This window comes from Heterocephalus glaber, unplaced genomic scaffold (genome assembly GCF_053883595.1).
Source record: "Heterocephalus glaber isolate CG9 unplaced genomic scaffold, H.glaber_assembly_v1.0 deba00001610, whole genome shotgun sequence".
Lineage (NCBI taxonomy): Eukaryota > Metazoa > Chordata > Mammalia > Rodentia > Bathyergidae > Heterocephalus > Heterocephalus glaber.
Window position 1 is genome coordinate 39900562 of NW_028258381.1, and position 14740 is coordinate 39915301.

General features: G+C 45.6%; 2 protein-coding genes across 7 annotated transcripts in view; one reads left to right on the plus strand and one right to left on the minus strand.

Annotated features, from left to right (window-relative positions):
* Kpna7 (karyopherin subunit alpha 7) overlaps positions 1-14740 on the minus strand; it is a 127750-nt gene that overhangs the window by 89919 nt on the left and 23091 nt on the right. The gene's annotated exons all lie outside the window — the stretch shown is intronic.
* Myh16 (myosin heavy chain 16) overlaps positions 1-14740 on the plus strand; it is a 58586-nt gene that overhangs the window by 35837 nt on the left and 8009 nt on the right. Inside the window, 12 exon segments of the mRNA XM_087195947.1 lie at positions 1-102; positions 2434-2499; positions 2762-2875; positions 4538-4594; positions 6550-6677; positions 7674-7829; positions 9715-9847; positions 10702-10918; positions 13142-13177; positions 13180-13271; positions 13365-13416; positions 13419-13467. Of these exon segments, the coding sequence (XP_087052073.1) occupies positions 1-102; positions 2434-2499; positions 2762-2875; positions 4538-4594; positions 6550-6677; positions 7674-7829; positions 9715-9847; positions 10702-10918; positions 13142-13177; positions 13180-13271; positions 13365-13416; positions 13419-13467 (1202 nt within the window).

Here is a 14740-nt window from a genome sequence, read left to right on the forward strand (position 1 = left end):
GCCCTGTACCACAGGGTGCATACCCTATTGGGGGACCTCTCCCTCTATAAAGACAATATCCCCAAGCTCCGGAAGAAGAGGGCCCTGGAGGAGCTGCACCAGGTAGGCTCCCCTTGCATGCCCCGCAGCAGAGCAGATGGAGTTGGTGTGACACAGTCTACTCCTGGAGACTGGAGATGGCACTCAAATCAAGACTTTGCAGCCTTTGGGGTAGGGGTGGGGCTCACGAAAAATGAAAAATCTCCCTAGATCTCAGTTCCCTCATCAGCCAAGTGGGTGTGGTCACGCCACACTGTCTTCCCTCTAGGTTTTGTTATAAGCAAGTGACCATTTAATTTATCACCCACACCAGGAGTTTTGAGAGTGACAGGAGGAGCTATGAAAGCCATGAGTCAGGTTGGCGCCAGGTGCACTGGGAAGTGTGGACACTGGAGGTGTAAGAATGAAGTGTGGTGTATGGGAATGACCAGTGAGCTTAAAAGCCCCAGGGAACCCTAACACACCAAGGCAACGGCAGTCCATGAGCTCCTGAGGTCACAGGCAGACCCACCCTGCTCTCCCAGCTCTGCTATAAGGGGCTCAGGTTCCTGAATGCAGAGCCACCTTGGCCAGCCCTCAGCACGGACCAGAGCATAGAGCACCTCTGGAGACACAGGCACAAAGATCAAGTCAATACCCAGAGCAGATGGTGGAGCCCTGTGTCTGCTGACACCATGAATCCAGAGGATGTCATCTGCACTGCTCTCTCTGCTGCCTCTGGAACATCTTCCTTAGACTGATTCTCAACTGTGTCAGACCCAAAGCCCCTTTTTATATTTTAAGTTACTTTTATTCTATACGGTTGCCACTGAGTTAGTAAATATTGAGTTAATAAATAGAAACCACTGCTCCTAGGAGAAATATAGGACTAGGCTCCTGTGAACCTCTGGTCATAACATTTCTGCCAACCAATCAATACAAAATGTACACAATTACAATCTATATTATTTGTCTTATATGTTTCTGTTTTAAAATACCATACTTATCACATACTATTGATCCATTAATATTGAACTCACAGCCTCATCCCTGAATGAAGTACTATACCTCATCCCTGAATGAAGTGTCCCTAATACACATAATACACATATTTTTTTCTGTAAGGCACACCACAACCTGCTCACACTTGGGAACACTAGCTATTGAAATTACCAATAAAGAGCATAAAAAAAAATGGCGGGGGGCGGGTACGGGGGCTGAAACTCGGGACCTTTCGCTTGCAAGACAGACAGTGACAAAAATGTAAAAAAAAAAACTAAAACAGGGAAGTAAATAAACCATAAAAATAATGCACCCTTACATGATGAGAGCTCAAACAAGAAGACAGAGAGTCACCTGGTTGAATCTCAGCAGGGAATGTGCTCATCTGGCAATTCAAACTTTCCCCACCATGTGTATGCTCATAAATGACCCCAAAAGTGCCACAGGCATTGATCTGGGATTATAAATAAATTGGTGAGTAGTGAGTGGCCAAATAGAGTCAACTACATTTTAGAATGACTCCTTAGTATTCTAAAATAAAAATTATAAATAATATATAAAATAATATATAACTTAAAAATCAATATCGTACCCTTTGATATAAAGAAGAAATGAAGGGAAAGTAATTTATAATAAGCAGTGCATCTGTCCATGTATAAAAGCTCAGACAGATGAAGTAGGAGAAGTAGGAGAGAGATGAAATATCTCTAATGACTACAGGCAGGAACCAGGGGATAAAATGTGACTTAGATGGCAAGGTGTGGCCACTGTCAGTGACACAACTGTAAAGAACTGTGAATGATTGTTGGGGAAAATTGTGAAACAGTAACAAATCTCTCAGTTTTCACGGTAGATCATTCTTTAAAAATGCAGTGTGTGCTAAATCCAAAAGAATGTTGAGTCACAAGGAAACTGGTATTGGGTTTTAGGATCAGGGGAATATAAATAGTTATTGTATTTATATAAATGCCTGGGGGGAGCATCAGTCAAGTGAATTGCAGAATTACTCTTCATGGTTTGGGACTGTCCAGGGCAAGGTGGGAAGTCCAGCATCCCCAGAATCATACAGGAGTAAATGTCAGTGGAGGTGCTTGCTTCGGCAGCACATATACTAAAAATGCCGGTGGAGCCTCCAATTGTGACAACCAGAAGAACCCCACAGATTTCCAATATGTCCCCTGGAGAACCAGCACCTCTAATGGGAGTCCCCAGGTGCCCACTTGCAGCTGATGTGTGCTCAAGTCTGTCTGCCCTGGCCTCACTCTGCACCCAGGGACAGCCCCCTGTAGCTGTTCACTGCATTTAACTTAAGTTCCCAAGCCCTGGGGGCCACGTAGCTCAGACAAGATAACAGAAGCAGGCCTGCTTGGCTGTGCCTGCTGTGCTACATGGGACACACGCGTATTTTTCCAGAAAACTCTGGATGACCTGCAAGCTAAAGAGGACAAGGTGAACCATCTGGCCAAGAACAACAGCAAGGTGAGCACCCAGATCCACGAGGAAGCACCCCCACTTGCTGGCCACTTCTACAATTCAGGGCCAGGTCCATCCTGAAGCACAGGGTGCTCAGATAAATCCTGGAGATAAGACTGACATGTCCTTTGAGCATGAGGGCTTTTCTGATGTCACAGCTAAGGGACCATGTCCAGTCTGGTTCCTCCTTGCATTCTAGCCTCAGGCTCTCTTCTTCTACTTTTTCTTGCTTTTCCTGTCTCCATAGCTGGTGAATAACTGGGAATAGGAAAAGAAAATTCGGGAAGAGGTGGAAAAGGCTCATCGGAAAGCTGAGGGTGACTTGAAGATGACCATTGATGACCTCAATGACTTGGAACACTCCAAGCTAGATCTTGAGGAGGTAGTGAAGAAGTATGCCTGTGTAGTTTTCCATTTCATCCATCAAAACATTAGCTGGAGCTATAGCTTCCCAATGGTTCTGGCACTGTTTGAGGGCTTCGTGTCCCGTGCCTAGTGTGGAGAATACATGGAAGGTGCCGTCCTTCTATGGGGAATTCCCAGCTCACATCGCTGGTAGCCCCAAGAGAGGAGACTAGCACCATTGCCCTGGAAACACGGAGAACTAGGCAGGACAGGAAGACTCCACGGACACCTGTGAACTATACTCTCAATGATAACAAGGAGTTAGAGGGTGTATTTTGTCAATACCACCCTGAGACAGGTGAAGTACAGGAAAGCTAAGAGCAGAAAGATGAATTTGAGGCCACTGCAGTGATTCAGGCAAGAACCTGAACTAGGGAAGTGGCCAAGAGGATGATAATAAGGAAGAATTAGGTAAACTTTTAGGGACCAGAACTTGGATACTACTCATTGTAAGTATATGTGAGGCAGTTTTAAAGCACCCCAGACTTTCAGGAGGGATGTGCACAACTAAATCTACATCTTGGCACATTTCTCCTGTGGAGGTGCATGTGGTCCTGCCCTCCCTCCTCCCCTACTCAGTCCTTGGCATCTTAGTATTCACGCGTGGCTCCTTGGACATGAAACCCACACATTAGAAGTTGGGGCTCATTACAGAAAGTTTTTGGAGGAAGGTGTTTCCTAAAATAGCCAAAGCATTACGAGGGCTGGAGTGTAGTTCAGTGGTAGAATGCTTGACTAGCAAACACAAGGCCCTGGATTTGATCCCCAGCACTAGAAAAAAAAGAGGCAAAGTATCCCCGTGGTTCTGGAGCCCCTACAATGCAAGTTGCAGCAGAGTAGTAATTTCTGTCCCTTTTGTTCACTGATGTGTCCCTGGAGGCTGAAAAGATGTCTGGCACATAGCAGATGCTTTGTAAATACGTGTGAGTGAATGAGTGGGTGATAAAAAGCCTGCAGAGCAGATTCCAGGGCCTGACTTCTCCGCAGGTGACACATTCTTGGTTGTCTTGGCCAAGGGCTGGGAGATGAGTGGGTTTCAGCAGGTTCAAGGATGACTCTGGCAACCTGGGCTCCATTCTCTCGCCAGCCTATGGCTGCATCCTCAGAGCCTTCCTCAGGAGATCAAACCTTCCCTTGCAGGAGGGATATGGAAATATATTCTATCAACTCTAAATCAAGGATGAGCAGTCTCAATTCTACACTGCAGCAGAAGCTACAGGAACACCAGGTATGTCCAGGATAGAGAAGCCCTCCAGGCTGTTCTCTGGAAATGCAGCCCTCTGCACCCTTCGTGCACATCAGCTAATCAGGGCTTCCTGAGGAGGAAGACTGCCATGGAGCCCTTGAAACACAACCCCTGTTCACGTCACTCCAGGTCAAATCTCACCACAGTTATGAGGCTCTCCACGATCTAACCCCTGCTGCCTCTGATCTCACATCTATGTCCCCTACCACTCTGTCCAGCGGTGCCGAGTCTCACATATGCCTCAGGGTTGTGCCATGCCTTTCTTTTTGACAGTGGCCATCATAAGCTCCCTTCCCTATTTTGCATTCTGCAAAGCTGGGTGGGTAACTTTCTAAGTTTTTACAGGAGAGACAAATCCCCCTGCCCTTAACTCTGTCGTTGTGTATCTGCTAGGTCCAAGCTGAAGAGCTGGAGGAAGAGCTGGAAGCCGAGAAGGCAATGAGAGTCAAGGTGATGGAAGTGTTTTAACCTCTTCTTGAGTCAAAAACCCAATGAAGGGCCGGGGATGTAGCTCAGTGGTTTCACCGCCTGCCGCGCAGGTTCAAGGACTCAAGTTCGATCCCCGGTATCAAAAAAAAAACCCAACAAAAAAACCCCCAATGAAAGCCATGCTTCCAACCATGAGTAGAAACTCCCAGTTGGGAAACCAACCAAAAGGGCAGGTGTCCAATTAAGTCCAATTGTTTCTTGAGCACACACCATGTACTAGGCCTTGTGCTGCACATTCGTGTGAATTATCATATGAAACACAAAATGCTACTTATAGTGTGAATCTAGAGAAGCAGCTGGTTCTGGCTGGGGCTTTTGGAGAAAGAAACGTTTGATCTCAAAGGTTAAATTCAACAGGCTGTTGCAGTGAAGAATTTATAAGCAAAGGGAATAAAATAACACCTACTTTTATAGATGCAAAGATGTAATGGAAGAAATCCTGTGCTGTGACTAGCAAAAAAGAGGGAGGGTTGAGGGTGGAGATCCCACAGAGGGTTGATGCTAGAAAGCTGGTGGGAGATAAATCACAAGGTACCTAAACTTCAAGTTCAGCCAAACTGGGCTAGGGGTAGTATGGACACTAATGCCCACCCAGTGTGGGGAGCACGAATACCACAGTCACTGAGCACATGGGACAGCAGGCCCCCTGGTACAGGCCCTGGCTCTCAGACACCATCATGGTCATCATGCTCTTTACTAGACAAAGAGGAGCTCTAGGTGGCTATGTCAGTGTCATTAACTCTCATGTCAGGTGGAGAAGCAATGTAGTGACCGGTCCAGGGACCTTGAAGATCTCAGTGACAGGCTGGAGACTGGTGGAGCCACATCTGCACAGGTACCGATTCCTGGGGACCTAGAAACCCCCAGAACTGCTTGCCTGCAGGGAGAAAGGTACTGGGCTGGTGAGCCATGAGATAAAGACCAATTGGTTCTTGCTACATTCCTGGCATTAATGTGAGGAGGAACCAGTTAATAAAGGGTAGGCATGAGAGTAAATTCTATCCACTAATTCCATCCACTTTTGATTGGGACGCCATAGTTTAGTGGTATTCATTGAAGCAGATACAGACTGGATGCAGAGGGCCAGTGTTTTAAATACATACAGTGTATTTATAGGAAATATATAATTATTGTAAGGCCAACCTATCAGGAGATAACAGCCATTAAAAAGCGAGTTTGTTACTTACAGTTCTCAAGAGCAAGGGGGACAGAATGCCCTTCAGGGCCACAGAGGGGCCCAGGGTTGGTCAGGGGCAGAAGCAGAAGGTGGAAAATGTGGACAAGGGGCTTTGTTGTTATTTCCATGGGAAAAATAGGCAAGACAGAATAAACAGGCTTATGATTGGCTAGTTCGAACAATTTCAAAGGGTTATGAAGGTTGTCCCTAGTTGTCTGGTAACTGACTCAGAATGATTAGGGCATGTGGACAGGGGCTAGAATGGGAGGAGGTACCCAGGGTATAGCTTTGGATTGGGTGATTTGCATTTGAACAGGACTCTCAGGGATGAGTCCTTTGCCACCTCGGGATAGCCTGGGAGGGGCCATTGTACGAGGGTCAGAAGGGCTCCAAAACTCAAAGAACCAGAATATAGGAAATAGGAAACACAGTTAATACAGTGGGGTGAGCCCAGCACCCTCCAACTCTACCAAGGGAACCTCGCTGAGACGCAAATGGGAGCTGGAATCTGAGCTACACCTTCTAATGCATGGCTATGTCTTCTTCCAGTTGACATGAAGACGTCCTGGGGACCAGCAGAAGTTATGTGACCCTTCCCTTCTAATTTTGTGTAGCCCACTCTCCTACAGGTGCAGACCCCGAGTCACAGCAGATACTAAGACAGGTGGTTCCCTATCAGTGGAATCCTGAGCATCCTTTCCCGGTTTCTCCCCAGACTCTATGTTCACTTCCTCCCCAGCTTAGCCACAGTCCTCTCATGGGGGAGACTGCTGTGGTCAGGGTCCTCCTGGCAGGAGACAAGATGACCCCAGATGGCCTGAATGACGAAGCACTGACAAATGGGCTACTTCTAACAGTGCAGGGAAGGTTGAGAAAACAAGAGGGTGCTGAAGCACCCCAAGATGAGCAACAGGAGGCTATTACCACTCCTGGGCCAAAGGGGTGGCAGGAAGCAGAGTTATGGGGACACTGAGAGCTGCAGTCAGGGAGGAGGGCTGCTGGGAGGGGCTGGAGTTGCTGAGGGGCCAGGGCAGAGATGGACTTGATCCTGGAAATAGGCAGGGAAATGCCAGCATCCAAGAGGGGCTGGAACACTGGTGGAGACTCTGGGGCCTGTGGCCAACCCAGATCCCATTCACATGCAGGTTCTGAGTTTGGCAGTGTCCTGCATTTCTCATGCATGCCCAGGACAGTGCTGTCCAGGCAGTGGTCTGCACTTGTGGAGAGGAAGCCCCTGAAATTATATAAAGGCAAAGAAGAGAAAGAATACAAATCCACTTGTTATCCTAGTGCTTAGTTTCCTAGGGCTGCTGTAACAAAGTATCACAGCTCAATGTTTTAAAACAAAGAAATAGATTCTCTCACAGGAGACCAGAAGTTTGACCTCCTGGCTGCCAGCAATCCTTGGTACTCTTTGGTGAGGTATCACTGCAGTCTCTGCCTCTGTTCTCACATGGCCTCCTCCCTATGTGTCACTCTGGGTCCAAATGTCCCTCTTTTTAAAAGGACATCTTAACTACATATATCTGCAAAGACTCAATTTCCACATAAGTTTGAATATACCTCTGGGGGTAACAATTCAACACACTACACTACCTAAACAAATCCTAGAAACAGCCTACTGAGAGCTAAGGACTGACACTTCCATCAGGACAGTCCTCTGGTGGGTAGCAGGAATCTCAGAGAACCGTGGAGCTGGTGGGTAGTGCCAAACCTCAGAGGCCAGCCCTGGGCAGTTGTGCTAAGCTCTGCTCCGGCTCTGCCCCAGCTCCAGCAGAACCGCCAGTGGGAGGTTGAGCTGCTGAAGCTGTGATGCAAGCTGCAAAGTGGCCCTGCAAAGTGCCGACAGCCTCCGCTGTGCAGGAAGCCCAAGGACTCCGTGGCTGAGCTGACAGAGCACATGGAGAACCTACAGAGGGTCAAGTTCAAGCTGGAGAAGGACAAGCAGGGCATGAAGGCTGAGACTGACGACCTCAACGCCTGCATGGAGACTGTGCAGAAGTCCGAGGTGAGAGAGAGGTACAGTGTCTGGTCCTTCACAGATGTTCTCTAAGCCCCCAACAAGCCTGAGGCACATGCCAGAGGTTGTGAAGGGCACTGAGATAAATTCACCACAAGTCCCAAAGGATGGGTGTATAACCTTGACCAAGTTATACGACCTAACTGTTTTCCTCATCTGCAAAATTCAGGTGATAATAATTCTCATCTCACAAAGCTATTATGAAGACTATAATAGGAATAAAAACTGCTCAATAAATGTGCTGCTCTAACTATGACCTCAAGGAGTTAGAGTCTAGTAGTAGTGGTAAGACAAATGCCTCCACACCCTAATTGAAAGGAAAGAGATCTGTGACAAGAAATAAAATTAAGTAAGCCACTCAACAAAGCATTTATGAGTGCCTACCATGTGTGAAGCCCCCTTGGAACACTAGGGAAAGGGAGATCCAAAACTAACACAAACGTGATGCCCAAGGAGACCCTGTCCCAGCCAACCACACCACCAAGCAGACTTCCAGCATTCATAAGACCTCTGGAGTTTCTGAGGAAGGGATGGGACAGGTAGCCTGGAAGCCACAGAGAAGGCACAGACATGAAACAGGACAAATGTCTAGGGGGGATTCACAGAAGGCACCCACAACTGAGCTCATTCTTTCCAAGCAGATGAATGCAGAGACCCCTGTAAGGAAGCTGGAAATAGCTTAGCAGACGCCAACTCCAAAGTGGCAGAGATGGAGCAAAACCAGGTGGAAATCAACACCATCAGGACCTGACTTCAAGGTGAGCTTTCTCCTTCTGCAGCTTCTAAAGAGCAGTGTGTGGAAAGGAATCAGGGTTCCCCAAGGGAATGAGAGAGAATGCCCAATCCTCTCCCCAGAGCTCTTGGAGCCTTGGAGAATTCGCATCCAATACCCCCTGATGAGAGAAGAGATTTTATTCCACCTGCTGAGTATTCCATGTAAATGTCTTTACAATGCAAAATGGGGGACACTATTGAAAGCAGTTTCCTATCCTCTCCCTCATTTGCCCTGTGATATCAGCAGGAAGGACATTAATACTGACAAAATACAATTTTCAAACAGGACCCATAGGCTACTGTAAAGTGAATGTATGCCAAGGATTTATTTAATTCATTAACGAGGGAACCAGAAAAAGTTGCCTTTGAAAAACATTTGAAAGGCAAGAGATTTACCTGGGAAGGGATGCTAACATAACTTTTCTAAATGAGATGCAAAACTGATTAATGTTCTACAGGCAAATAATACTGTAGCTTCTGGGTTTGGTTTAGTTTAACCCTCTCCCCCATCAGAAGAAATGCTTTGCATCTCATGACAAAAATACTTTGGGATTTATCAAAATACAAGCTAACATCTAACTTCGCAGAGGCTCAGCTCTAATCAGGAGTCAGTAAGTCAAATGAAGGTGCATTTGCTTAGTGAGCTTATTAGACTGAGCTCCAGTATAACATCAATAGAACTTTGAGGCATCCTTTGGCCTTATTTCTGAATATTTCTTACAATCATCCCCATGTAATAGATAAGAAAAGAGAGGCCCAAGCTGGGGATAGTGGCATACACCTGTAATACCAGCACTTGGGAGGCTGAGGCAGGAGGATCACCATGGGTTTCAGGCCAGCCGGGGCTACATGAAGAGTCAAAGATTTGTTAGGGACGGAGTCGGTGACATAGCCAACATCCTTAAAGTTATAGGTTATGAAGACATAGAAAGAATACAAAAATATTTGATATGGTAGCAAGTGAAAATGTTAACTACAAACCTGTAGTACGTGATGGGTATGACTAAATAAAATTGCATATCACTGGGGAGACAATAATTGGAGGAAAAGAAAAATAAATCCTGTGGGTTCCTATGTTTCCTTGATGGCCCCTCTGGCCCTCATCCCCAGGAGGGAGCTGGCTGCCAGGCTACAGGAAGCAGAAGAGGCAGCTGAAACTGTCCAGGCCCCGAATGTCTCCCTGGAGAAAAATAAACAGAGGCTCCAGGCAGAAGTTGAGGACCTCACCTTTGAGTTGGAGAAGGTCAGAGGGTCAAGTGCTGAAAGGCTGCCTATCCACAGGGCAGGTGGAGAACCTACAGCGGGGTTGGGGCGAGATGGTCACATGTCTGGGCGTCTCAGGAAGAAGTCTGTAACCCAAGAGGGTGGAATACAGGGTTTGCCTCAGGAGTGCACTGGACATGGTCTCCTGCCTGAGCATCAGCTTATAAACTCTCCTGAAATCCTAACCCTCAACAGGCCACTACAGTTGTCCCTCGGTGTCAAAAGGGAGTTGATTCCTGGACCTCCAGACGACACCCAAATCTGCAGATGCTCAAGCCCATTATATAAAATAGTGCAGTGCTTGTACATCCTCTCTATATACTTTAAATCATCTCTAGATTACTTATAACACCTGATACCAAGTAAATGGTATGCAAATAGTTGTACTGTATAGCTTAGGGAATCATGACAAGAAGAAAGTTTTGATCTGTGATTGATTCTCTTTGCAGATGTAGAACCTGAAAGAGGACTGACTGTATGTAAACAGGCCCATAAGAAGGTTAAATTTGTTCTCAGGAAGTTACATAACACATTTTCCCTGTTCCTTCTCTCTTACACAAACTACGTCCCACACAGTTTGTGTAGCTGAATATTTCTGTTTGTATCGCTGATTTAGAATGATTCATTGATCTCTAGCTGAATTAAGTAAGATTTCTACTGACACCCACCTCCCTGGTCTTGGTCTGGAAATGATCCTAATTTAGGCCAGCAATGAAGAGCCATGTGCAACCAATTCAGAGAATGTGGCCGCATCCAGTGGCCATGTAGGCAGGAGGTCACATCCACAGAAGAACCTTCAGAAAAATGTCCTGAGCCATCTCCACCTCACTGCAGGCCGATGCTGCAGCTGTTGCCCTGAACAAGAAGCAGTGAGTGTTTGACAAGATCCTGGCCAAGTGGCACCAGAAGTGGGAGGAGCTGCAGGTGGAAGTGGACAGCTCACAGAAGGAGTGCCACATGTATATGACAGAGAGCTTCAAGATCAAGACCGCCTACGAGGAGTTACTGGAGCACCTTGAGTCGGTGAAGGAGGAGAACAAGACCTTGCAGGGTGAGTCTGAGAATGGGCAGGCAGGGTGGGCCTGCAGGGACAGGGACACACCCAGCCAGAGCACATTGCCAGTTTAAGCACTAGTCTGGCACATAGTGGGTCCCCAGTAGATGTTCACTGGCTGGACAGTGAGTGCTCTGAAGAGGCACCTATGCACTCAGCGATGTAACTTTAAGTGTGCAACTCGAGTTTTCTATGCCTTGCTTTCTTTCTTTGTAAAATGAGGAAATATGGCCTTCCTTGTAACATTATTGTGACAGTAAAATAAATGTATGACATATTTTGGGGGGGGGGTACTGGGGATCAAACTCAGGAGCTTCTGCTTGAGAGGCAGGGGGCAGAACCACTTAGCTAAATTCCTGGCCCCTAATGTATGACATCTTTGCTCCATAGAGCAGCTGGCACAAATAACACTCAATAGATTTTATGTTTTCATGTATATTATTTCATACATAATATACATGTACCCTTTTTTTGGTTCCTGGGACTTGTGAATGCTAAGCATGTTTTCTACACCCTCAGCCCCATATACATTTTTATTTTTTGAGACAGAGTCTCATTACATTTGTAGTTCAGGCTGTCCTTGAACTTGCTATGTAGCCCAGACTGGACTGGAACTTGTAGTCCTCCTCCCTCAGCTTCCCAAATGCTGGGCTTACAGGCATGCACCACTGAACTCAGCAATATAGTTCTTAAATATAAGACTCTCGGGCTAGAATTTTATTCCATTGGATATTGCTCAAAAAATGCTATGTGCTGAAGATCATTTTGCCATACAGAGATTTGACTAGATCATTACTGTGCATGTGTTTGGCACACATTTCTAATCACAAAGTCAGTTGTGGAAGAGGTGTCATTTTTTTATTTTGAAGAACTGTTTTTGGGCCCCCGTTCTGAGGAAAAACAGACACCAAATCTTAGTCAATGCAGGATTTCTTGATCAATTCTAAGTTACCATACTCTGCTTTCTCCCTAGAGATACATCAAATCCCAGCACAGTGGTGTAAGACCCTGCAATAAAGGGTAGGTCTATTAGCAATGGTCCTCAAACTTTTCGAAGGTCTTAGTAGTCCCTCCCAGGAGAGTTACCTGCTTAGAGGAGGCAATTTTGAGAAATGTGAGGGCTCCTGTTTCTTAGGTGAAGAACTTGAGCATAATTATGTGAGTTAAGGATTGAGGACTAGGAGAGGAGTGTAAATAGGAGGAGGTTGATGATTGGGTGCTGGCAAGAGTCTCAGCCAACCAGCCCAGGACCCTACTCACTCCTATTCAGAGGAGAAAGCTCCCAGGTAACATGGGGGTTCAGAGCAGAAGAATATGTACCTCACCTTTCAGGTGAAGCCCAGATGGGAGCAAACCTTGTAAAGTAACCCCAGCCTGGTAGTAGCCAGGGAGGAGAATAGCTGAGCAGTCAGCCTGTGCTGAGAGGGTATTGGGAAGCATCACAGGTGCTCATAGCCCCACAGCAGGACAGTGATGGTCAGGAAACTGCCACTGTGTCCAGAGATCAGATGATGAGGCTATGTAAGGATGTGTGGATGTGCTGATAATGCCAGCAGGTGGATAGCAATGATGACTGAGATGATGTCCTCCCATCCTCTCCCTAAGCCACCTAGAATTTACAACCCCAGAACCTTTATTAAGTGAGCTTCCTCTAAGATCAAGAAGACTTGATCTAAAAGTTGAATTTAGTCATGGATTAATCAAAACAGTTGTATTTCTGGGACATCTCTAGTCATGGGCTGAGATTGGTACCTGCTTCCAAGATGCAGTATATCCCCCAAGAGTCCCTGTGGAGGGGCAACTGAAGGTTTTCCAACTGAGGAAGGAAATCAGAAAGGCTCCAGTCCTCCCCAAGAGTTTTCTTGTACAGTTGGTTTTGGGTACCAGGTAGGACTTTGAGAAAGGAAAGCCTAGTGGGTAGGACTAACAAACCTGGGGAGTCCAGGGCCCGGGCCCCAAAGCTGCTCTCTGCTTTCTTGCTATTCTTTGAGACTCGGGTCTTGTCAAAAAAAAAAAAGAGAGAGGAGCTTGAATCCAGTGTTCATCAGTGTACAAATCCTTATATTCCATGAGTCTGTAATGTGAAATAAATCAGTCCCCTTTCTGAGCCAGTGAAGCTAGGACTACTTGCTTCAACAGAAGAATGACTGTGTCATGTGCCATGGTCCTGGAGGCTGGTGGTCCTCATGTATCTTGTTAATGTGATTATTCCTTCCTCAGAGGAGACAAAGGAGCTCATTGATCAGCTGGGTGAGGGAAGATGCCTGACCTGAAGAAGTTGAAGAAAAAATTGGAAATTGAGAAAGAAGAACTCCAAGTAGCCCTGAAAGAAGCTGAGTCTTCCCTGGAGGTAACCATTTGGCTGTCATTTTGGGGGTTGGTCCCTTGACCAGGGATTGCACATCTTCTTGGTCAGGATGTCCCATGTTTATATTCCTGGTAGGTTAAAGAGAGCAAGGTGATTCGAATTCAGTTGGAACTGGCTCAGGTTAAAGCTGAATTGACTGGAGAATCCATGAGAAAGAAGAGGAATTTGAAGTTACAAGGTATGGAACCAATGCAATGGGAGGCTAACTTACAGGCAGTATGATGAAGTGAAATCTGAAAATCTGTGTCTCTGCTATGTTAGTTATGTGAGCTTGGGTAATAAGACGAACCTCTCTGAACTTCAGTTTCTTCATGCATTAAATGAGAATAATGATATTATCGTACACTGATGTGACACTCTGCTTCCTAAAGCTTCAGAAGATGGTATTTTAGCCATCATGGCTAAAGATACTGAGCATCTTTTATGTGCTTACTGGGCATCTGTATATCATCTCTGGAGAAATGTCTATTCTTTTCCTACTTAAAAAATTGGATTGTCATTTTATTGTTGGGTCATAAGAGTACTTTATATCTTCTGGATTCTAAACCCTAATCAGATACATGATTTGCAAATATTTTATCCCATTCTGTTGGTTGTTTTTTCACCTTCTCGAAGGTGTTTTTGAAGCACAAAAGTTTTTAATTTTGTTTCTTTTTCTTTCTTTTTTTGTACTGGGAATCGAACTCAGGGACTTATGCTTGCCAGGCAAATGCTGCACCACTGAGCTATATTCCAAGCCCAAAAGTTTCTAATTTTGAAGAAGTCTAATTTATCTATTTTTTCTTTGGCCACTATACTTTAGGGGTCACATCTAAAGATCTGTTGACTAGTCACTAAGATTATGCCTATATTTTCTTCTCAGAATTTTAGCTTCTACTTAAGAATTTGACTTAACTTTTATATACAGTGTGAGGTAGGGGGTCCAACTTCATTGCCTTCCCTCCCCACTTTGGTACCGGGGACCCACAGCCTTTGTACTGGACTACATCCCCAGCCCTTTTTTATGTTTTTCATTTTCTTTTTGGTACAGGGTCTCATTAAGTTGTCCAAGCTGGACTTGAACTTGAGATCCTCTTGTCTCAGCCTCCTAGAGTGCTAGAATTATTAGTGTGCATCACCATGCCCAACTCCAAATTCATTCTTTTGCATGTGAATATCTAGTTGTCTAAGAAGTTTTCTTTTTCTTTCTTTTTTTTTTTAGACAGAGTCTCGGTATGTAATTCAGGATGACCTTGAACTCACTCTATAGCCCAGGCTGGCCTTAAAATTGTATCTTCCTGCTTTAGCCTCCCCAGTGCTGCGATTACAGAGTATGCCACCACACCCAGAACTCTAGCACAATTTTTTGAAAAGTCTTCTCTCTTCAAATGAATGGTCTTGGTATCCTTGTTGAAAATTAATCGATCCCAAATAAGTGGGTTTATTTCTAGATTTTTAATTCCATTTCACTG